At 38.5% G+C, this 17,711-nt stretch overlaps 6 protein-coding genes across 12 annotated transcripts in view; 2 read left to right on the top strand and 4 right to left on the bottom strand.

The window, feature by feature from the left end:
- Positions 1-653: 653 nt before the first annotated feature.
- Positions 654-3,571, bottom strand: Pms2 (mismatch repair endonuclease PMS2). Of its 3 annotated transcripts, none has more exons than XM_011313145.1 (5): positions 3,507-3,571; positions 3,163-3,355; positions 2,763-2,922; positions 879-2,685; positions 654-743 (listed from the first exon to the last, which is right to left on the bottom strand). In XM_011313145.1, coding segments are annotated over exons 2-5 (2,064 nt in total). In that variant the 5' UTR covers positions 3,259-3,355; positions 3,507-3,571; the 3' UTR covers positions 654-742. The 3 variants fall into 3 exon arrangements, with proteins under 3 accessions (XP_011311447.1, XP_011311449.1, XP_011311448.1); XM_011313147.1 differs by having other exon boundaries at positions 3,163-3,344; XM_011313146.1 differs by having other exon boundaries at positions 3,458-3,537.
- Positions 3,572-3,573: 2 nt separating this feature from the next.
- On the top strand, positions 3,574-5,626 carry mRpL14 (mitochondrial ribosomal protein L14). Its single transcript, XM_011313149.1, has 3 exons — positions 3,574-3,680; positions 3,804-4,000; positions 4,314-5,626. Exons 2-3 carry the CDS (start codon positions 3,826-3,828, stop codon positions 4,565-4,567), a joined length of 429 nt encoding a protein of 142 aa, XP_011311451.1. The 5' UTR covers positions 3,574-3,680; positions 3,804-3,825; the 3' UTR covers positions 4,568-5,626.
- Positions 5,627-6,850: 1,224 nt separating this feature from the next.
- CNBP (CCHC-type zinc finger nucleic acid binding protein) lies at positions 6,851-10,688 on the bottom strand. 3 transcript variants are annotated; one of them, XM_011313141.1, is made up of 3 exons: positions 10,436-10,688; positions 8,876-9,125; positions 6,851-8,211 (listed from the first exon to the last, which is right to left on the bottom strand). In XM_011313141.1, the coding sequence occupies exons 2-3, from the start codon at positions 9,116-9,118 to the stop codon at positions 7,987-7,989; spliced, it is 468 nt and encodes a 155-aa protein (XP_011311443.1). In that variant the 5' UTR covers positions 9,119-9,125; positions 10,436-10,688; the 3' UTR covers positions 6,851-7,986. The 3 variants fall into 3 exon arrangements, with proteins under 3 accessions (XP_011311443.1, XP_011311445.1, XP_011311444.1); XM_011313143.1 differs by lacking the exon at positions 10,436-10,688 and adding an exon at positions 9,763-9,827; XM_011313142.1 differs by lacking the exon at positions 10,436-10,688 and adding an exon at positions 9,477-9,590.
- A 945-nt stretch (positions 10,689-11,633) lies between these two features.
- Positions 11,634-13,895, top strand: LOC105271540 (peptidylprolyl isomerase domain and WD repeat-containing protein 1). The gene is made up of 3 exons (XM_011313133.1): positions 11,634-11,862; positions 12,058-13,652; positions 13,730-13,895. Exons 1-3 carry the CDS (start codon positions 11,766-11,768, stop codon positions 13,871-13,873), a joined length of 1,836 nt encoding a protein of 611 aa, XP_011311435.1. The 5' UTR covers positions 11,634-11,765; the 3' UTR covers positions 13,874-13,895.
- LOC105271541 (mitochondrial pyruvate carrier 2-like) lies at positions 13,868-15,171 on the bottom strand. 3 transcript variants are annotated; one of them, XM_011313135.1, is made up of 4 exons: positions 15,099-15,171; positions 14,666-14,870; positions 14,225-14,366; positions 13,868-14,093 (listed from the first exon to the last, which is right to left on the bottom strand). In XM_011313135.1, the coding sequence occupies exons 1-4, from the start codon at positions 15,165-15,167 to the stop codon at positions 13,958-13,960; spliced, it is 552 nt and encodes a 183-aa protein (XP_011311437.1). In that variant the 5' UTR covers positions 15,168-15,171; the 3' UTR covers positions 13,868-13,957. The 3 variants fall into 3 exon arrangements, with proteins under 3 accessions (XP_011311437.1, XP_011311439.1, XP_011311438.1); XM_011313137.1 differs by having other exon boundaries at positions 14,666-14,859; positions 15,099-15,169; XM_011313136.1 differs by having other exon boundaries at positions 14,666-14,774; positions 15,099-15,167.
- A 316-nt stretch (positions 15,172-15,487) lies between these two features.
- The window catches only part of LOC105271543 (uncharacterized), a 12,394-nt gene continuing 10,170 nt past the window's right edge, over positions 15,488-17,711 (bottom strand). Inside the window, exons 6-8 of the mRNA XM_011313140.1 lie at positions 17,019-17,110; positions 15,933-16,125; positions 15,488-15,748 (exon numbers count right to left, since the gene is read on the bottom strand). Of these exons, the coding sequence (XP_011311442.1) occupies positions 15,513-15,748; positions 15,933-16,125; positions 17,019-17,110 (521 nt within the window). The 3' untranslated portion in view covers positions 15,488-15,512. The remainder of the gene's footprint in view (positions 15,749-15,932; positions 16,126-17,018; positions 17,111-17,711) is intronic.

Below are 17,711 nucleotides of genomic sequence, written 5' to 3'. Positions count from 1 at the left end.
GCGTCTTGTTCAGTCGACAAGAGGTAATTCATGGGAAAATCATTCAGAGGAAAATCTTTTAGTTCTATTTCTCGTTCTATTCAAATCTAATTTTCCATTCACTCAATTTATTGATGTAATCTGAATACAAGAATAAAAATATATTTGTGAGGATTTTCAGATGAAAGAAAAAAGAATATTACTAGATAAATTATGATCTCTTAGATAAATTAATTTTTTAAACAGCTGTAAAATTGGAATAATCTCACTTTATCAACTTTCCACCTTGTGAATTTTTTCTTGTTTCAGCATAAAAATATGGGACACGAGAGCGAGTCCTCAGTCCGCCTGCATGCTGACAGCCTCGGATGCCCACTCAGCAGACGTGAATGTCATTTCCTGGAACAGAAAAGAGTCTCGTTTCCTGGTATCCGGTGGTGATGATGGAGCAGTTAAAATCTGGGATTTGCGACAGTTCGGAGGTAATTCCAACGCAGCAATAGCGACATTCAAGCAGCACACAGCACCAGTTACGACTGTTGAATGGCATCCGGAGGAGGCGACTGTTTTTGCATCTGGTGGAGCTGACGATCAAATTGCCCAGTGGGATCTATCGGTAGAGATCGATCAGGAGGAAGAACCTGGGGACAAGGAACTCGCTGATCTACCTCCACAGCTGCTGTTCATTCATCAGGGACAATCAGACGTCAAAGAGTTGCACTGGCATCCGCAAATCCCCGGGGTTCTTATCTCCACTGCACATTCTGGATTCAACGTATTCAGAACAATCAGCGTTTGATGTATCAGATTGATTTCTGGTACTTCGATGGACACAATTTGTTAAATAATACCGTAATTATCTACAATAAAAATAAAGAGAGAAGATAATTAATAATTACCACGATTTCCTGAGTAATTTTAATGACAGCAAGTGCCTAATGGTGGGTCTACCATGGGGGCAATTCCATGGATTATGGATCATACCCATCTGACAGACAAGTCTCCTCATCTCCGAGGAATTCAGAGCCTTCCCAATCATGACAGCCCCTCGACACGCCCTGGATGCCAGCATGGATCGAACCCGACTAGGTCTTACGATATCCTGATCCTTCATACCCTCAGTACCCCCCTCTCTGATCAAGAAAATTAATTCCTCGAGGTCCTCCTCACCGAACTGCCAATTCCCACTGACAGGCATTCCTGTGAGATGGACTCGTTGTCCAGGGAGAGCCTCAGGATTTATCACCATCGTGAAACCATTCGCATCGAAGAACTCCTGATTCTCTGCAATAATTGTCTCATTCAGGGACGAGAAGTTGAGGGGCTTTGGTGCAATGAGCTTCTGAGTCTTGAGTCTCGTCTCCCTCGACAGCTTTTCGAATCGATACTTCTCGTCTGTCGCGTGCTGATCGATTATAAAAAGATCTCCTTCCAGCTGAGTAATTATGAAACCAAGATTAAATTGCCCAATAATTCTCATTTTCTCGAATGACTCAGTGGTCAATCCCTTCTGGAGCTCCCTCTCAGCATCAGAGCTCTTGGAATCCATCTCAGCTCTGTATTTTATCTCAAAATCATCTCTCCTCTTGTTTCTCCTTATTCTCTTCATCTCGACAGCAGATTTCACCGAATTCATGTCGATTTTCATATCGATATCTCGTAGCTTCTCCATTTTCACATCACTCTGACCTCTTTCTGCAGTCACTACCTGAATTTTCATGGCGTCCACTGGATCTTCCTCTGAATTTTCCACTGAGGAAGAGACCATTTTCTTCTTATTCGGTGGATTATTAATTGGCGATGGCAATGACCTCTTCAAGGAGCTCTGTATCTCATGAAGACTGAGACTCGTGTAATTCCCCTGCATTTTATTCCACTTTACCTGCAGACTCATCTTGACAGTCGCCAGGATGATCTTCTCCTGGGTGAGAAAGACAGTTCTCTTGTCGGGGGTGACATTGACGTCAGCTGTGTCCTGTGGCAGCTTGAGGTTCAAGTAAACGAAGGGATATTGTTTGTTGTTGTACTTGTGGTAGATGTGATTGATGAGTTTACTGATTTTTGTGAGAACACAGGGTCTGCCATTGATGTAGAAAAACTGGCGATTAGGTGAGGCACAGCCCATCCTGTGCTCGCAGCTGCTGGTGTAGAATTCCCAGGTGAAGGTCATAGAATTGTTATCAGAAAGATTGAAATCCTGGAGGACTGTCTCGTCAGGCTCTACCAGATCGACAGTATCAATTCCACTGAGGGATTTCTTCCCAAAGACTGTGGAGGCATTCTCCAGGACTCCATCTGCTCCAGTGGTCGACACCACTGTGTTCCCTGGTTTACCATCTTTACTGTTGGAGCAGGTGATCTTTATACCCCTGGACACCAGGCAGTAGCCGTACAACACCTGGAGGGCTTTGGTGAATTCTTTTTTTATGTTCCTCTGGAACTCCTTCGCCCTAACTGGCAAACTCTTGAAGATGTTCCTCACTGAGACTGTCGTTCCCACCTCTCGTGCACACCTCTCCTGTTTCACAAGCTTTCCATTTTTATCGAAATGCAGCTTGAAGCCGTGGGACACTGAGGAATGTCTCGTGGTTATGCTGAGGTCTGAAAGGGAGCAGAGGGAACTCAGGGCCTCACCACGAAAACCGAACGTCGAGATCTCGAAGATGTCCGAGAAATCTCGCAACTTCGACGTGTGATGCTTCAGACCTGGGGACAGGAAACCAATAAATTTTGGAGGGGACAGACTGAGGTTTGTAAAATCATTTAAATCATCGGGGGGATACCCAGTCCTTCAAAGTCAGTCTCCAGTACTCCGGATCCATTATCACTGACTGTAATACATGTCTGTCCATAATCCACTAGTTTGATATCGACGTATGTCGCCCCACTATCAAGACTGTTCTCCACGAGTTCTTTTATCGCGACAGCCAAGTCCAAGACGACCTGATAAAAAAAATCGAGAGAATTCTGTAAAGCAGTGGAAAGCTGGTAGAAGTGCATTTTTTTTCGAGGCCATTCTTCAGCTGATATCTCCCGATCCAAGAAAGATAGCCAAATTTTTGAAAATAGATTTTCTCAGGAGAAAAGTGAGGGCTACAAAAAAGGTATCTATGAAAATTTCACTATTTTCCTTCATTTTTAAAATATCCGGTGAAGACCTGGTATCGAAAAAAATAACCTCACCTGTCCTGAGCAGATTTGATGAACTGCCTCTTTGCTGATGACGTTAATCTTCTTCGAGAGCTCAGAAGTTGCCACCGGCTCCGAGTGATCTTCCATGATTATTAAATCGAATTTGATAATTGATAAAAATGCGTTTTCTTTACGTAAATTGTCAACGCCGATTTTAAAACCTCAATGACGGTCTGAGAAAGGGCTGACCGATAAAATAATTATTTCTTGCAATATTATCTCTATTATCCCTCCTATTTCATTATTATAATACTCGATATTAATTTTAATCGGCATCAGTACTTACTCTTGTAAAAATTTGTTTCTAATGATAATTAATCAGGCATTAGGTCTACCTCATTTGAATCTGCGGCGGGAATGCTCCGGATGTCGTTCGTTATTTTTGTAATGTTTTTTTTTGTGAGCCACTGATTTCCCCTATAATTCTGCTCATAACCTCGCGACGAGAACCCCTCGATATTTTCATCAACAATAATTGTTTAAATCTTGTCAATTACTCTGGAACTCAGGTACAGCCCCAAAAGTTAATTGTCACTATTTTTTTTTGCCTTTTTTCAGCTTTTTCACATAATTCTCAACTTCTCCATCACTTGCTCCACAAAAAATTATTGTAAACCATTCGTTATTCGCAGATTAAATAAATAAAATACCAGGATGAAAGGATTATTTATGTTTCGTGGATTTCACACGTCGACGATTCAGAATGAAATCAGAAAATTATCTCGATTGAGAGTTGTTGATAACAGTGAAATTGGAAAGCAGGCGATGCTTGAAGGAAAGCCCCCCAAATGCATCCATATTTATAATAAAAGGGGATTCGGTTTAATTGGTGAGTGATTATCGAAATTAAAATATTGGAATGTCATTTAACACTTGATAATTTATCCAATAATTTTTTCATTATCCATTTTTCATTTAAATAACGAAAAAGTAATGGGTGACAAGTCGATTTACTCTCCAGCCGAGTTTTCCGGAGATATTTCGGAATCTACAGGAGATACCAAAATTTTTAATGATATCTTTTTTGTACCTCTCGACTTCCTCTACAAAATAGGTTCTACGAAAAAACTCGCTATCTCTGTTATTTCCCGAGGTATACCTTAAAAATGAGGAAGTTCATTCTGTAATATTGGATTTTCCAGGGGATCGAGTCCTGGTGGCGATCAAGGGTGAGAAGAAGAAAGGAATTCTCGTGGGTCTGAAGCAGAAGCAGTCCCCCAAGGTCCCCAGGTTCGACAGCAACAACATCGTCCTCATAGACGACACCGGTACACCCCTGGGCACGAGAATTCACGTGCCAATTCCCCACATTCTACGAACCATGATGAAGGAAAAAACACACTCCAAGGGTGCAGACTACACTAAACTGATAGCAATAGCCTCGAGATTTGTATAAAAATAAATGGATATTAAATATTATCGTAATCTTAGTAATCAAAAATTTGTCTTTAGGTGATTTTCATCAGTTGAAAATGAAGAGTCAGAGAATTTTGGACATTAATATTTTTATTATTGAACAATTCATCTTTCTCCTCGAAACTGATTCATAAACAAGTCCCATCGCAATCTGCATAATGAAAAATTAATGGGAACAGGATTTAGCAATTTTTAGTTCTCAACACGTGATCTCTACTTTCTTTGGTTGTTCATCGTCATTTAAAAATATGGATTCAGTCCATTCATAACACTCGAGCCTCAACACAACAATCTGACAAATGGAAAGTACATTAGAGGAGTCTACACGAGACTAGAGTATAAAACATCCCCCACAAGCACTACAGGTAAATTCAGTAATGAAATCCTCAAGGGTAACAAATCGATCCAATAGTTCCGTCAGTTTTCGTAGAATATCTCTGAATCTAACAGAAACATCGAAACTGTCGTGAGAATACTTTTTAAAGCTCTCGTCGCACTTTACAAAAAAGATTCCCATGCTAATTTCGATAGCTCTGTTGAATCCAGAGATATGCTCCAAAATAGAAACGAAAACCATTTGTTACCATTTATAATTTTATTATTGAATTGACATTATAAACATTTACTGCTCCCAATTCGCTAATTCAGATGAAATGGGGTGTTAGAAATATGAAAACAGGCAATATACATCGTCGCTGCTGGCAAAATCACTGAAAATTTCTCGTAAAAAAATCTAAATGACGTGCAAAATTAAGAAGAGAGTAATAAAAAATTCAGTGTGTAGACTCAATGCTGTTTTATTACCGTTAATTATCAGATGACATGTAGCCGGAACAAAAAATTAATCAATCAGTGATTCATTCAGAGTCAATCACTTTTATTTCAATGTCTCATGCTGCCCAACGATTCATCATCATTAAAAAATATCGCAATGATTTATCCAGACTTCTCTCCCCGTTCTCTCCTCAAAATGATGACGATGTAAAAATTGGTGAAAAAAACAAATTTAATTGCTGAATTTTTGATCATGAACTCGAAATGAACATTAAGAGTAATGAATTCACTGTTTAAAAATATTTATCAATTTTTCGATCAATTTTACATAATTTATCAATGAAAAAGTGAAAAGGATTGAATTTTGAGAAAAAATGAAAATTAATTAGCAAAATGATAATTGAAAAATTCAAACAAGATCTGTCGATTATCGTGGAATAATTCATCATAATTTTCACGTTCTTTTCTTTTTTTTACAAATTTAGAATTGTGAAACTGTCACACGTACATTAAGAAGCAAAAAATCCATAAAAATTTTTAACAGTGCACAATCCCCTCGTCTTTCCCCAGGACAATTATTGGAATCAGTCACCAGCAACGACCAGAGTATATATATCTTTTTACAGTACAAAATACATCTCCTCGCTCGTCCCTGTGTACACATATGTATATACACGTGCAACAGACATATACACATATCCAGTAACGAGGTATGTTTCAATAAACGCGTGAGGATACGAAAAAAAAATGCCAAAAAAGAGAGAAAAAATGCGAGGAAAAAAAAATAAAGTAAAGTAAAAAAAAAAGTAAACGAAAAGCTGATTACAAAATTTTTAGGCGCTCTTTCATTATTCAGAACATGGACAATTTCATTTCAAGTTCTCACACGATTTCAAGACTAATACGAATTTTTAAAAGAAAATCACACTCTTTCCATAACTCGTATCATGAATTTACAATTTTACTCTCGTTAAGAATCGAAGTAAATAAAAAGAGAAATAATAATAATGAAACATTGAGTGATAATTATGAATAATCCCCACGCCATTGCACGAGTGATCATCATCATTACAAAATCCTCATTAATTTCTATTCCATTATTCTCCGATTACATCTAAGATCTATTATTCTCACACATCAAATCTTTACTCAATCGATCTATCAACTCCCCCCCGGGTTCTTCCCCCATTAACGTTGGTTTTTTTTATTTTGGATTTTTAAAATCGAAATATTGGGACAGTTCGTTAAGGATAAAGAGATACAAGATGCGTGGATACCGCAGGTAGTTTGAAATTTATTATTAAATACGCTATCAACCAGCGTTTCCACAATCATTTGTTTTAATCATTAATTATTATTATATTATTACTAGTTACTAGTTGCGATTTCTTCCTAACGGGAGAGTTAAAGAAAAGAAGCCTAGGAGCGCTGTTTCATTGAATTCAGTCTTCATTTCCTAAAAAAAAAACCCACTGCTCTATTATTACTGTTTATCCCCATTACAAATTCTGTTCCAAATGCACGAGAAGTTGGAGAAATAGCCACTTCTATTTCTTTTTTGTTTTCTTTCGAAAGAAAAAATAAAATATATTACCAATATTTATTATTCGAATGACGAATAAAATTTATCCAGACACCATCGTTTATTCTTCATACCAGATGATTGATCCATCATAAAAAAAAACTCCTTAAATTCATCATGAAAACATGATCCATACATCTTGCATCGTTTTTTCAACGAATAAAATTATGCAAGTATATCTTCACCAATAATTAATTAAATTGGATAATGGGGTGGGGAAGGGGTAGGGGGATGAGGACTGGTAGCATAATTCTAACGTCAATATGAAAATCCAGTGTGTTTTTTTTTCTTTCATCACTTCTTCATTTTCCTTTCCTTTAATAATTATTACACAACATCGTTATTCATGTTTCTTGTCTTGGTTAAATGTATGGGATCTTCATTATTTATCAGAACCAATTGTATCGCTCGTCGCGTACCTCGAATTCGTACAAACCAAATTCATCTCAAAAAAAAAAAAATGTTATAATCTAGTAAATGAAAACGTGTTGATTTGTGCTTGGGTACGCACATTGTGAGTGGTATTAACAGGGAATAAAAACGCCAAGACAAATAAAGAAAAAGAGAATTGATAGGAAACCAAAAGTGTCATTTGGTCGTCAAAGCCAGGGGTTGAGGGGGAGGAAAAATGATTGAGGATCGCAGGATATACCGGGAGGAGAAATTAAGGTGGAAAAATAAATGTGGAGAGATGGGGACGTCGTAGGGTATAGGAACTCCCACTGAAGCGATCAAAAAGAAAAATAATAATCAAACGCAATCATTTCGAGCCATTCCATTCTATTTGTCATCATTCCATTGAATTAACTTGTGTTTTTTTTTTGGATACCCTTTAGTGGTTCATGTTTTATTATTATACCGTATAAATACGCTTCAAGACCCCGATTGGACGTCCGCACATCCCTATCTAGCAAAAAAAAAATTTGTTTTCTTCCATTCTCTTTTTTTTTTCTTGTCCAGTAGTCGGTGTGCACCATTGCCTAAAAAACCCAGCTTATCGCGTAAATTTTAATCAGCGATTGGCACATATTGACGTACATTTTCTACTTCCTGTCGTCCTGATCGCACTCACGACTTATGTGACCACTTTTGCCACATACGTAGCAAATTTTACCACCAGTCTCGGTGCAATTGCGGGCAATGTGACCGGTTTTGTTGCAATTGTAGCAACTTTGGAGGGCAAAACGACCGCTGTCGTTGCCACCCTCTGGGCAACTACGAGCAATATGACCGGTTTTGTTGCAGTTGTAACAGCTCATCTCGGGTCCCTTTAATTCGAAAATTATCATCATTATTTATCATGATTTTTGTCATAGAGAATCGAGAAATTAAAAGAAAAAACCTTCAGAGGAATTCTATTTTTAGTTTTGTTTCAATTCACTTTTCCCATTAGTACTGAACTACTTTTATTGCCTTTTCAAGCGATGAAGGCAGAATGGGGCAAAGGGATCAGTTTAAATAAAAAACAAGATTAATTAACGTAATTTGACTCATTCCCCCCATTTGTTTTTTTTAATTAAATTTTCCTCATTGCGAAAAAGACTAAAAGACTGATTTCATCGAAATTGCGAACAAAATTTCCTCTTCAATGCTTCTTGCATGGAAACATTTAAATTAATAAATAAAATGTTCACAAGCTCAATAAAATTATTCAAATTTGATTTTTATAATTATAAAACAGCCCATATGCGTTTTGCAAATATCTAAATAATTAATTCACATTTTCTTACATTTCTTAATTGCTGTACGCAATTTTTAATTCTCTAAAAATAATTTCTGAACGTGTCGGGTTCAATCTAATAATTTTCTTTGTTTTTTGTAATTGAAAATATTGAGTATTTGAATCTAAAGTCTGTTGATTCAACCACTTGATGACTGCCGAGTGGGGTTGAACGGTGGAAAAATCAATAATGAGGATAAAATGATTTTCACCTGCTGGCAGTCTTTTGCAATGTGTCCAACTCCGTTGCAACGGTAGCACAAGTCCTGATCCTCTTTGCACTCACGTGCAAAGTGTCCAAACTGGTTGCACTTGAAGCACTTCTCGCGGCCTCTGCCGAAACCATCGCGATCCCCACGTCCACGATCGCTACGTCCACCACCAGCTGCACCCTGGGGGCACTCACGTGCAAAGTGGCCCATTCGGTTGCATTTGTAACAAGCGTTCGAACTCATGGTTTATCTGGAAAATTCAATACAAATCAGCATCAATTATCACTCCACAATATTATCACTTTCCCCCAACACCAGAGTCCAAATATAAAAAAATTATACAACCAATAATTTCATATATTTAAATTAATTACAAAAATAATTAATTCTCATTTTATCATCCACAAAAGATGGCCCGAGTCATAAGAAATATTGAATCAAATGCAAAAATTCAATCTAAAAAAAAATGCCAAAAAAATGCAATTCTATTTTATTTACAATTTTCCCAAATTATCGATATATCTCGAAAACTATCGATTTCCGGTGAAAACACAAGAGGACTTTTCAACGGGCTAGAAAATTTTCCAGAAAAGCGGCTCACACAGGTTTCCCCGAAAAATCCAACCTCTCCTCGATAAACGAATCACAAAACAACACCAAAATTCGACAAATCTCCCAACACCACGGTAACTGATTTCTACCGAAAAGAACGAAACGTAGAAGAAAATGGCATCTTGCACCGAACACGAGGGGAGGGGGGTATGGAGGGTACACGTGTTTCGGCGCGTCCTCGAAGTTTATCCGCTCGAAAAATCCCGAAAACCGCGGATAAAACGACAGCCTAAAAAACCACCCAGAAGACCAAAAAAGAGAAAAAAAAAATTCACCTGAAACAATTCCAAGCCATACCCAAACAACAAAAACCACATGAAACAATAAAATATCCAGACAACGTGGCTTGCGCCCCCTCTTTCGCGAAATAAGCATGCAATGGCGCGGAAGATGGCATTCTAGAGGGACGCCGCTAACAAGGCAGTCCATTTTCTTATCACAATTCCCCCAATATGTGTCCTCCCCCTGCACCCGGGTATATCCCCTCGTCGGTTGGGCGAGGAAAAAAAAAAACCATGGGTGAAAAGGAAAAAAAAATGCCGGAGATGCCCAAGTGCGTGGTAGAGAGCCACAACGATAAAGTGAAAAAAACTCCAAATACCCCCGAAAGGACTGAATAAAAATCGAGGGGATGCAGTCCACCAGGTCCCAGTAGACGTTCCCGACGGAGAAACCCCCGGATTAACGACGAATTCAGGGGTAATGGATACCCCGACCACGTGTAGGGTTTCACAAAATGAGAGAGCGGCACCTCCGGCTCCGCATGGAATACCGCGCGCTCCCAGTACTTTCACCTCAAAAAAACGTAATCGACACATGATTAAATTTGCACATTGAATTGAAACGGTTGCAACCCCCTACCTACCACCGATGGCGATGTGATGGCTAAACCCCCGGGAATAATGGGAATAATGGGGGAAAAAAAAAGGAAAAAAAAAAAATTCTCACCTCCTCGATTGCCACGGGATAATCCAATAAATCAGGCGATGTCCTTTGGCTCACCACAGGTATTACCGCGGGGGAATTAATGTATTTCGATAACTCGGGGATTGTACGCGGATTATCAACGTGAAATAATCTTTCACGAGTTAAACGATGCTTTGAGGGTCCAGACGTCTGTATGCAACCATCGGCTATACAGGGGAGAGCAAGAACTGAAGGACCAATCGGCTCAATGCTGCCCGCCAAACACCACTCGATTTATTCAGTGAACGCCACCCCTGCATCCCCTCCAACACAACTGCAGGAGTCAATAATAAAATTAAATAAATAATTCAATAAACCATCAATGTTTCATGCATACCCCATTGCAATTACAATAATTCGACACTGACATTTCCCCTGAAGAGCTGTATTATCGAGGAAGATGTTGACGTTTTGAGGGTGTCCAACATCTTCATTGGCGCCAGTTTGATTTTTTCGAGATTGTCATTGGTCTGTTGAAAAAGCCGGCTGCGTTGAGACGTGTGCAATTACTTATTACGTCGCTCCCCAAGCCGATGAATTTTTTTTGTCTTTGGGAGAGGCGGGGGTGTGGGCTGAGGTCGTAAATTTTTCGGGGGTGGAAATTTTGGAAAATGCCCACTTTTCGAGGGGTGGTTCTCAGCCGTTTTTTCTCATTGGGTTTCACGGCTTTTTGGGGGGGAACTGGGAAAATGGCCGGACCGGATGTCCGGTGGTTTTGACGCGTGTGGAAATTTGACTTTAGGGAGTTATTCGCGCGGATTCGTCGGGCTTCGGGTGCCGCGTAATGGCGGGGCTTCGGCGGTCGCGGACGGCGGGGATATTTGAATTTTGGAGTGGATCGGGTCATGACATTTTGAGAGAAGATTAATGGGATTTTAAGAATATTTTTGAATGCGTAAATAAAATATTAATTGAGATATATTATCTATATATTTATGATATATAAATTCATGTACTTAATTGTCATTTAATGGAATATATCAGAATTATTGAGTTGATTATTTCCGGTTATAATCTAATTTTATTTCCACATATTAATTAAATAAATATTCACAATTAAACACTCGTGTATAATCACATTAAATATCTGGATTGTTGAATTAATTTTTAATTGTTAAATAATGAAAATAAAATTTGGAGCACAAATAAAAACTCACCTTAAAACGAGTTTCCCATTGGGAGAAAAAGTTAACCAATGACTGGAGCAAATGGCGATGCCTGCAGCTGCTAATTTTTGGAGAAAGAGGATTGAAAGATGAGAGATGTTTGTTGATGCTTTGATATTTTGAATTTGGAATCTCCAATTGTGAAAATGTCAGGAGAAAAGAGGGAAATCGAGGGAGATGAAAATGATTGTGAATGGGTTGGTCCCAAACTTGCCGAAGCAGCGCCCGCCAAAAAACAAAAAGGTATTAAAAATTTGACGGAATATTTAACCCGAGAAAAATAAAAAATGTCAAACGATTAATTTACCACTAATTTAATGAGCCACAAAAAAGTTTTTAATTGTCTTTCACCTCAAACCGATAGTCTTCGAGATAATTTGATAATAAAAATGACATTTAATGCTATAAAAAAATAAAAAATATGAATTGTTGTTTCAGTTCTCGAGTATGAGAAGGTTTACGTCGACAATTTGCCGTGCTGCGAGTGCTACGAGAAATCATACATGCACAGAGACGTTATCAGCCACATAGTTGTGACAAAGACAAATTTTGTGATAACAGCCAGCACTGATGGCCACGTCAAATTCTGGAAGAAACAGGACGAGTTGATTGAATTCGTGAAGCATTTTAGGGCTCATATTATGTCGATACAGGGACTGGCTGCGAGTTACAATGGAGTTTATGCAGCCACAATAAGCCTGGATAAAACTCTCAAGATCTTCGATGTCGTTAATTTCGACATGATCAACATGATGAAATTCGAATACACTCCAGGCTGCGTCGAGTGGATCTACACGTCTGGTGACGCGATATTTGCGATTGCCATTTCTGACAGAGACTCTCCAAATATTTATGTCTACGATGGACAGGCCACAGAGAGAGCTCTCCACGTATTCCAGGATCTCCATAAAAAGCCTGTCGTTGTAATGAAGTACAATCCAGTCTTCGAAACATGCATAACGATCGATGAGTCCGGGTTCCTGGAGTACTGGACAGGACCGAAATCGGAGTATCAGTTCCCCAGGTGTGTCTCCTTCGAGTCGAAGCTAGACACAAATCTCTACGAATTTGCAAAAAATAAAACGCACCTGTGCTGCCTTGCGATATCCCCAGATGGAAAAAGATTTGCGTCACTCAGCAGTGATCGAAAGGTTCGGGTCTTCAATTTTTTAACTGGAAAATTGTACAGAGTCTTTGACGAGTCGTTGCCGAGATTTTCAGAGCTCCAGCAAACAACACAACAGCTGCCCAACATGGAGTTTGGTAGAAGAATGGCAGTGGAAAGGGATCTGGACAAAACAGATACAAATCTGGGGAATATAATTTTCGATGAGTCCGGGTATATAATTATGTATAGTACAATGTTAGGGATTAAATTGGTGAATTTGTATACCAGTCGGTGCATTCGAATATTGGGAAAGCCTGAGAATATTCGTCCGATGCAGCTGGCCCTGTTCCAGGGAAAAGCCCGGAAGACAGCATCAGTGACGGTGGAAATGGAAGCATCGGAGAATCCCACCCTGGAGCTGAACAAGCCAGATCCCACGCTCTTCTGCACGGCTCACAAGAAGAACAGATTCTTCATGTTCACGAGACGTGAGCCTGAGGATTCCAAGGGCTCGGAGTGCGACAGGGACGTCTTCAACGAGAAACCCTCGAAGGAGGACATAATCTCGTCGACAGATGCCACCAATATGCAGAAGATTTACGACACAGCTGTCATTCACACTGCCCTCGGGGATATCCACGTCAGCCTCTTTGGGAAAGATGTCCCCAAGACTGTGGAGAATTTCTGCGTTCACGCCAAGAATGGCTACTACAACAGCCACATCTTTCACAGGGTAATCAAAGGCTTCATGATACAGACTGGAGATCCCACTGGTACTGGCACTGGCGGTGAGAGCATATGGGGAGGAGAATTCGAGGATGAGTTCAGGTCACATCTCAAACATGACAGACCTTACACTCTCAGTATGGCTAATGCCGGAGCTAATACTAATGGAAGTCAATTTTTTATTACTCTTACTCCAACGGTAAGCATTTGTTTGCATTTGATTGAATATCTTTTAAATTAATTGCAGTCATTGATAATTAATTTGATATGTTTTAGCCATGGCTGGACAACAAACACACTGTCTTTGGTCGTGTAGTCAAGGGAATGGAAGTTGTACAGAATATAAGTCAAGTGAAAACAAATCCCAAGACGGATAAACCGTATGATGATATCAGGATAGTGAGTGTATCGGTTAAATAAATATATTTTTTTTTACAATAAATATTCATTGATTCACTCTAGGAGGAAGTATCACAATTATTATAGTGATCATTTTTTTGACTGTCAGTCTTTCGGTGAAACTGGGGCATTTGCCATCTGATATGTCAGACCTCTGTAGAAATTGTAGGCTGCAGTCATGGACACGAAACCATTCACGCTGAAGAGATTCCAATTTTTCGGGACTATCACTAGAGAATATCTGTAATATATTTTCAATAATCCATCAATTATAGGTGGAAACTAATTGGAGGAGAATTCACAGTTGAAAGAAAACGTTAGGAAATTTTCACGGGATTTTTATCAGTCTTATTTGTTGGAGGATTTTTTAACCTGGACCATATGATACCAGTGAGCATGAGACTCGCAGTTTGGGCCAGAGAAATTGTCTCGGGGGCTCGATTGATGTCTCCAATTCCTGCCAGCACTAGACCCCATTTGAAGGTCGGGGCCCAGAAGAAAACTGTTGTTGGTCCTAGATTACAAAATAATTTTTCAAATCGAAATCAAATCAAATTTCTATAAACTGATTATCTCAAATTACTCGAATAGACTAGGCCAATATGAGGAAGGAAAATATGAAATTTCTTAAACACTTGAATCTTCGAAAAATTCAATTAAAGTAATCAATACAATTACAATAATTCAAACATATCAATCACTCAATAATAATTTATAATTATTGGGTAGAGTTTTTTTTTCGTGATTTTCTGTTGGAGAAAAATAATTAAGTGAAAAAATTTTTCGCTTCTTAAATAATTGAACTTTAATTACCCGCTGGGTGTAAAAACGTGGGTCGCACTTTTTCCGGGAGATACGACGCTATTCGCGTCATTACTTTCTGATAACGAGTCATGTTGGGTTTTTGGTCGGTCGATGTGGTCTGCAGATTGAATGAGATGTTCAGATTGAATGTGGCTTTACTTCCAGATGATAAAACTGAAGACCATTCATTTGTTCCGATGTCACTATTAATTTTCTACCATTCACAGTAAAAAAAAATTACCATTCACAATTTGTTTTTGCCTACATCGATAATTAATTTTTCAAACTCGAATTTATTCAACTTAATGTTAACGGCCTCATTTGCAAATAAAATAAATTCACACAGAATGTGGAAATTTTTAATCAACAAATCCCCAGGAAAATGGGGCTCTGATTTATAATGCAAAAGTAAAGAGCGACAGTAATAAAAAAAATTGCTTGCCTGAAGTTTTTTAATCTGGTCCTTTGAATCCCCTGTTATTGGAAATATCTTCTGGACTAGTGGCAGCATTAAAGTCAAGTTAAAAGTTGAATGGCTCTGAATGAGGCAGAGGAATTCTGGTGGAATGGATGATAGATACTGGATGTAAGAATGAGTAGGTCAAGGCGTAGGGTCAAGTGGACGAGAGACAAAAGCCACTTGGAAAACGATGACGTGCTCCCCTGAATGTGCATAATACCAAATGTATCAAGACAAAAGTTAATGGAGAACAGGATTCGCGGTCCAACAGGCCGTAATGTTCACTTTCGTTTATCATACACTGACAATAGCAATCCGGAGTAATGAAGAGTTTTATTAATGGATCTGTGGGTGAACATCCAGAGGAAGGGATGAAGAGATTATTCTAATTTCCAATCAGAGGGTGAATAGATTCTCGCAGCTTTTGGTTTTTCTCTTGAATCCCAGGAGATGCTTCAGGATTTTACGTCGCTGTTTGCTTCTTCTCCGTCTTGTCACTTGATCCCGTGCCCGTTGAGGATTTAGTTTTATCTGGGCTAGAACTCCCACCAGGAGCTCATCCACGTGGTGGGCAAGACCTGAGGATGTCTCGATGAATTTGCAGCCACAAGTGTTGGCGAGTCTTCTGCCCACTTATCATAAAAAGTGAAATTGGCTAATTAATTTATATTATTATTATTATATCAATTAATAATAATTGAAGACATGGAAAAATAAAAAATGATGGTGAAGTGATGGGGACGGGGTAATGGCAGAATTAATTCCACAACAACTGTTTCGTCGTCGTGTGGAAATAGATAAGAGAAATTGACTTACACATGGATGGAACCTCTCGTTTCCTCTCTAGATCAACTTTATTGCCGACGAGGATGACCCCGTGGGTGGCCATGTAGTCACCTTTCCAGAGATAAAGGAGTGTCTCTTCCGCGGTTTTGAGACTTCGTCTGTCCACCACGGAGTAGACAACCACGTACACGTCGGGATTGTACGTCGCGCAGAAACTTTCCACCTGGAAATTATTGGAGAGAATTATTCCTCCAGAGGATTCTCCATTCGATTTTTTATTGGGATTGGATAGCAATTTCCAATAAAAAATAGTCGATGAGTTTTTTATTTTAATTGATTTTTTATAAATTGAGAATTCCAAAAATTATTCGGTAATTATTATTGATAATAATTAATCATTATTATTAAACATTTTTGTTTTAAGGTGCGTGAGTCAGTGCGTCATTGTCTTTACATTAATTGGAGCAATTTCTGTCTCGAATTATTTTGTTTTTCCCACATTTAGAAATGAAATGATTTCTCCTCAATTACCACTCGCGTCATGTAGCAATTAACCACCCCTGAATTACCTGATTAGATCATTACGAAATGTCTAATTTTAGGTCAGAGATCCCACCTCCGGTTTATCGTATCTCCGATGACTTTCATAAAACCGGATAAGAGAATTATCTATATCCAATAACACCGAGGGCTTGAGTCATTGCTCGTGGATAAAGAGAATGATAAGATGCGACGCATTACGAGTAATCGAGTAATCAATTATGCACTGAGTCCCCAGGACATCGTACCCTGGGAAATTGCTCATGAATTTACAATCAACATTAACAATCCTGCGTTAATCCGATTTAATAATTAATATAAGATTTAATTAATTTATATCATCATCATTTTTATTTAATTTCATAAATATTCAGAGCATTTTAACTGGAAAAATGTAAATAATAATGACAGGAGCGATAATTTCCAGGAATTTTATGCGATGGAAAAGTTCGGGTTGAGATTTTGGAATTTTTAATCTTTTGGAAAATCACGGGAATTTAAGTTGTCATGCCTCGAGGGAAATTGAGATTAATTGAGGAATTCACGGGTTTATGTGAAATTAACTTTGATACTCACTGCCATCTCCGATGCCGGATGATCTATGATCTCTAGCTCAGTTTCCTGGCCGTCAATCATCACCGACACACTCTTCTGCCCGTATTCATCATCTGTCAGAAGAGAATATCAAAGGTTTAATTATTAAATTGGGTAAAAATTGGTTAGGAAAATTCCGGAAAATTGAATCGAATACAATTGAATTCCAAATTCCTAGGAATTCGGCCAGGAATTCCTGGAGTCCCGGAAAGGCAAGGAAAATCCGAGATTATTCGAACTCCTTGAAACGACTGGAAAATTCATTCTGGGAGATTCGGTGGAAATTTTTAACAGGGAATACCTAAGGGAATAGCTAAGCTATATATATATATATATATATAATTTAATGTAATATAATATACCATTTTAATAAGATAACGATTTGTGTGAGAAAAAAAAATATTGTATTTATATCGATATTAGTCCAAAAAAGATTGAATTTAATTGAGAGATAAAAATAGAATTGTTTTCATTAGGGCCAGATGGATATCTCCTATCGTGAAAGTTCCCGAGAAAACTCGTGAGTTCTGAATAGGGCAAACATTTCAGTGAATACCTCCTCAATTGTCATGCTTTCCTGATACTTTTTGGAAATTTCCAAATTTTACAATTCCAATGAATACCTCCTCGGCTTTCATGCGCCCCTGATACTTTTTGGAAAATTTCGAATTTTTC

This window comes from Fopius arisanus, unplaced genomic scaffold, assembly GCF_000806365.1.
Source record: "Fopius arisanus strain USDA-PBARC FA_bdor unplaced genomic scaffold, ASM80636v1 scaffold00112, whole genome shotgun sequence".
NCBI lineage: Eukaryota > Metazoa > Arthropoda > Insecta > Hymenoptera > Braconidae > Fopius > Fopius arisanus.
Note: the sequence above shows the minus strand (reverse complement) of the source record. Positions and strands in the feature narration are given on the sequence as shown.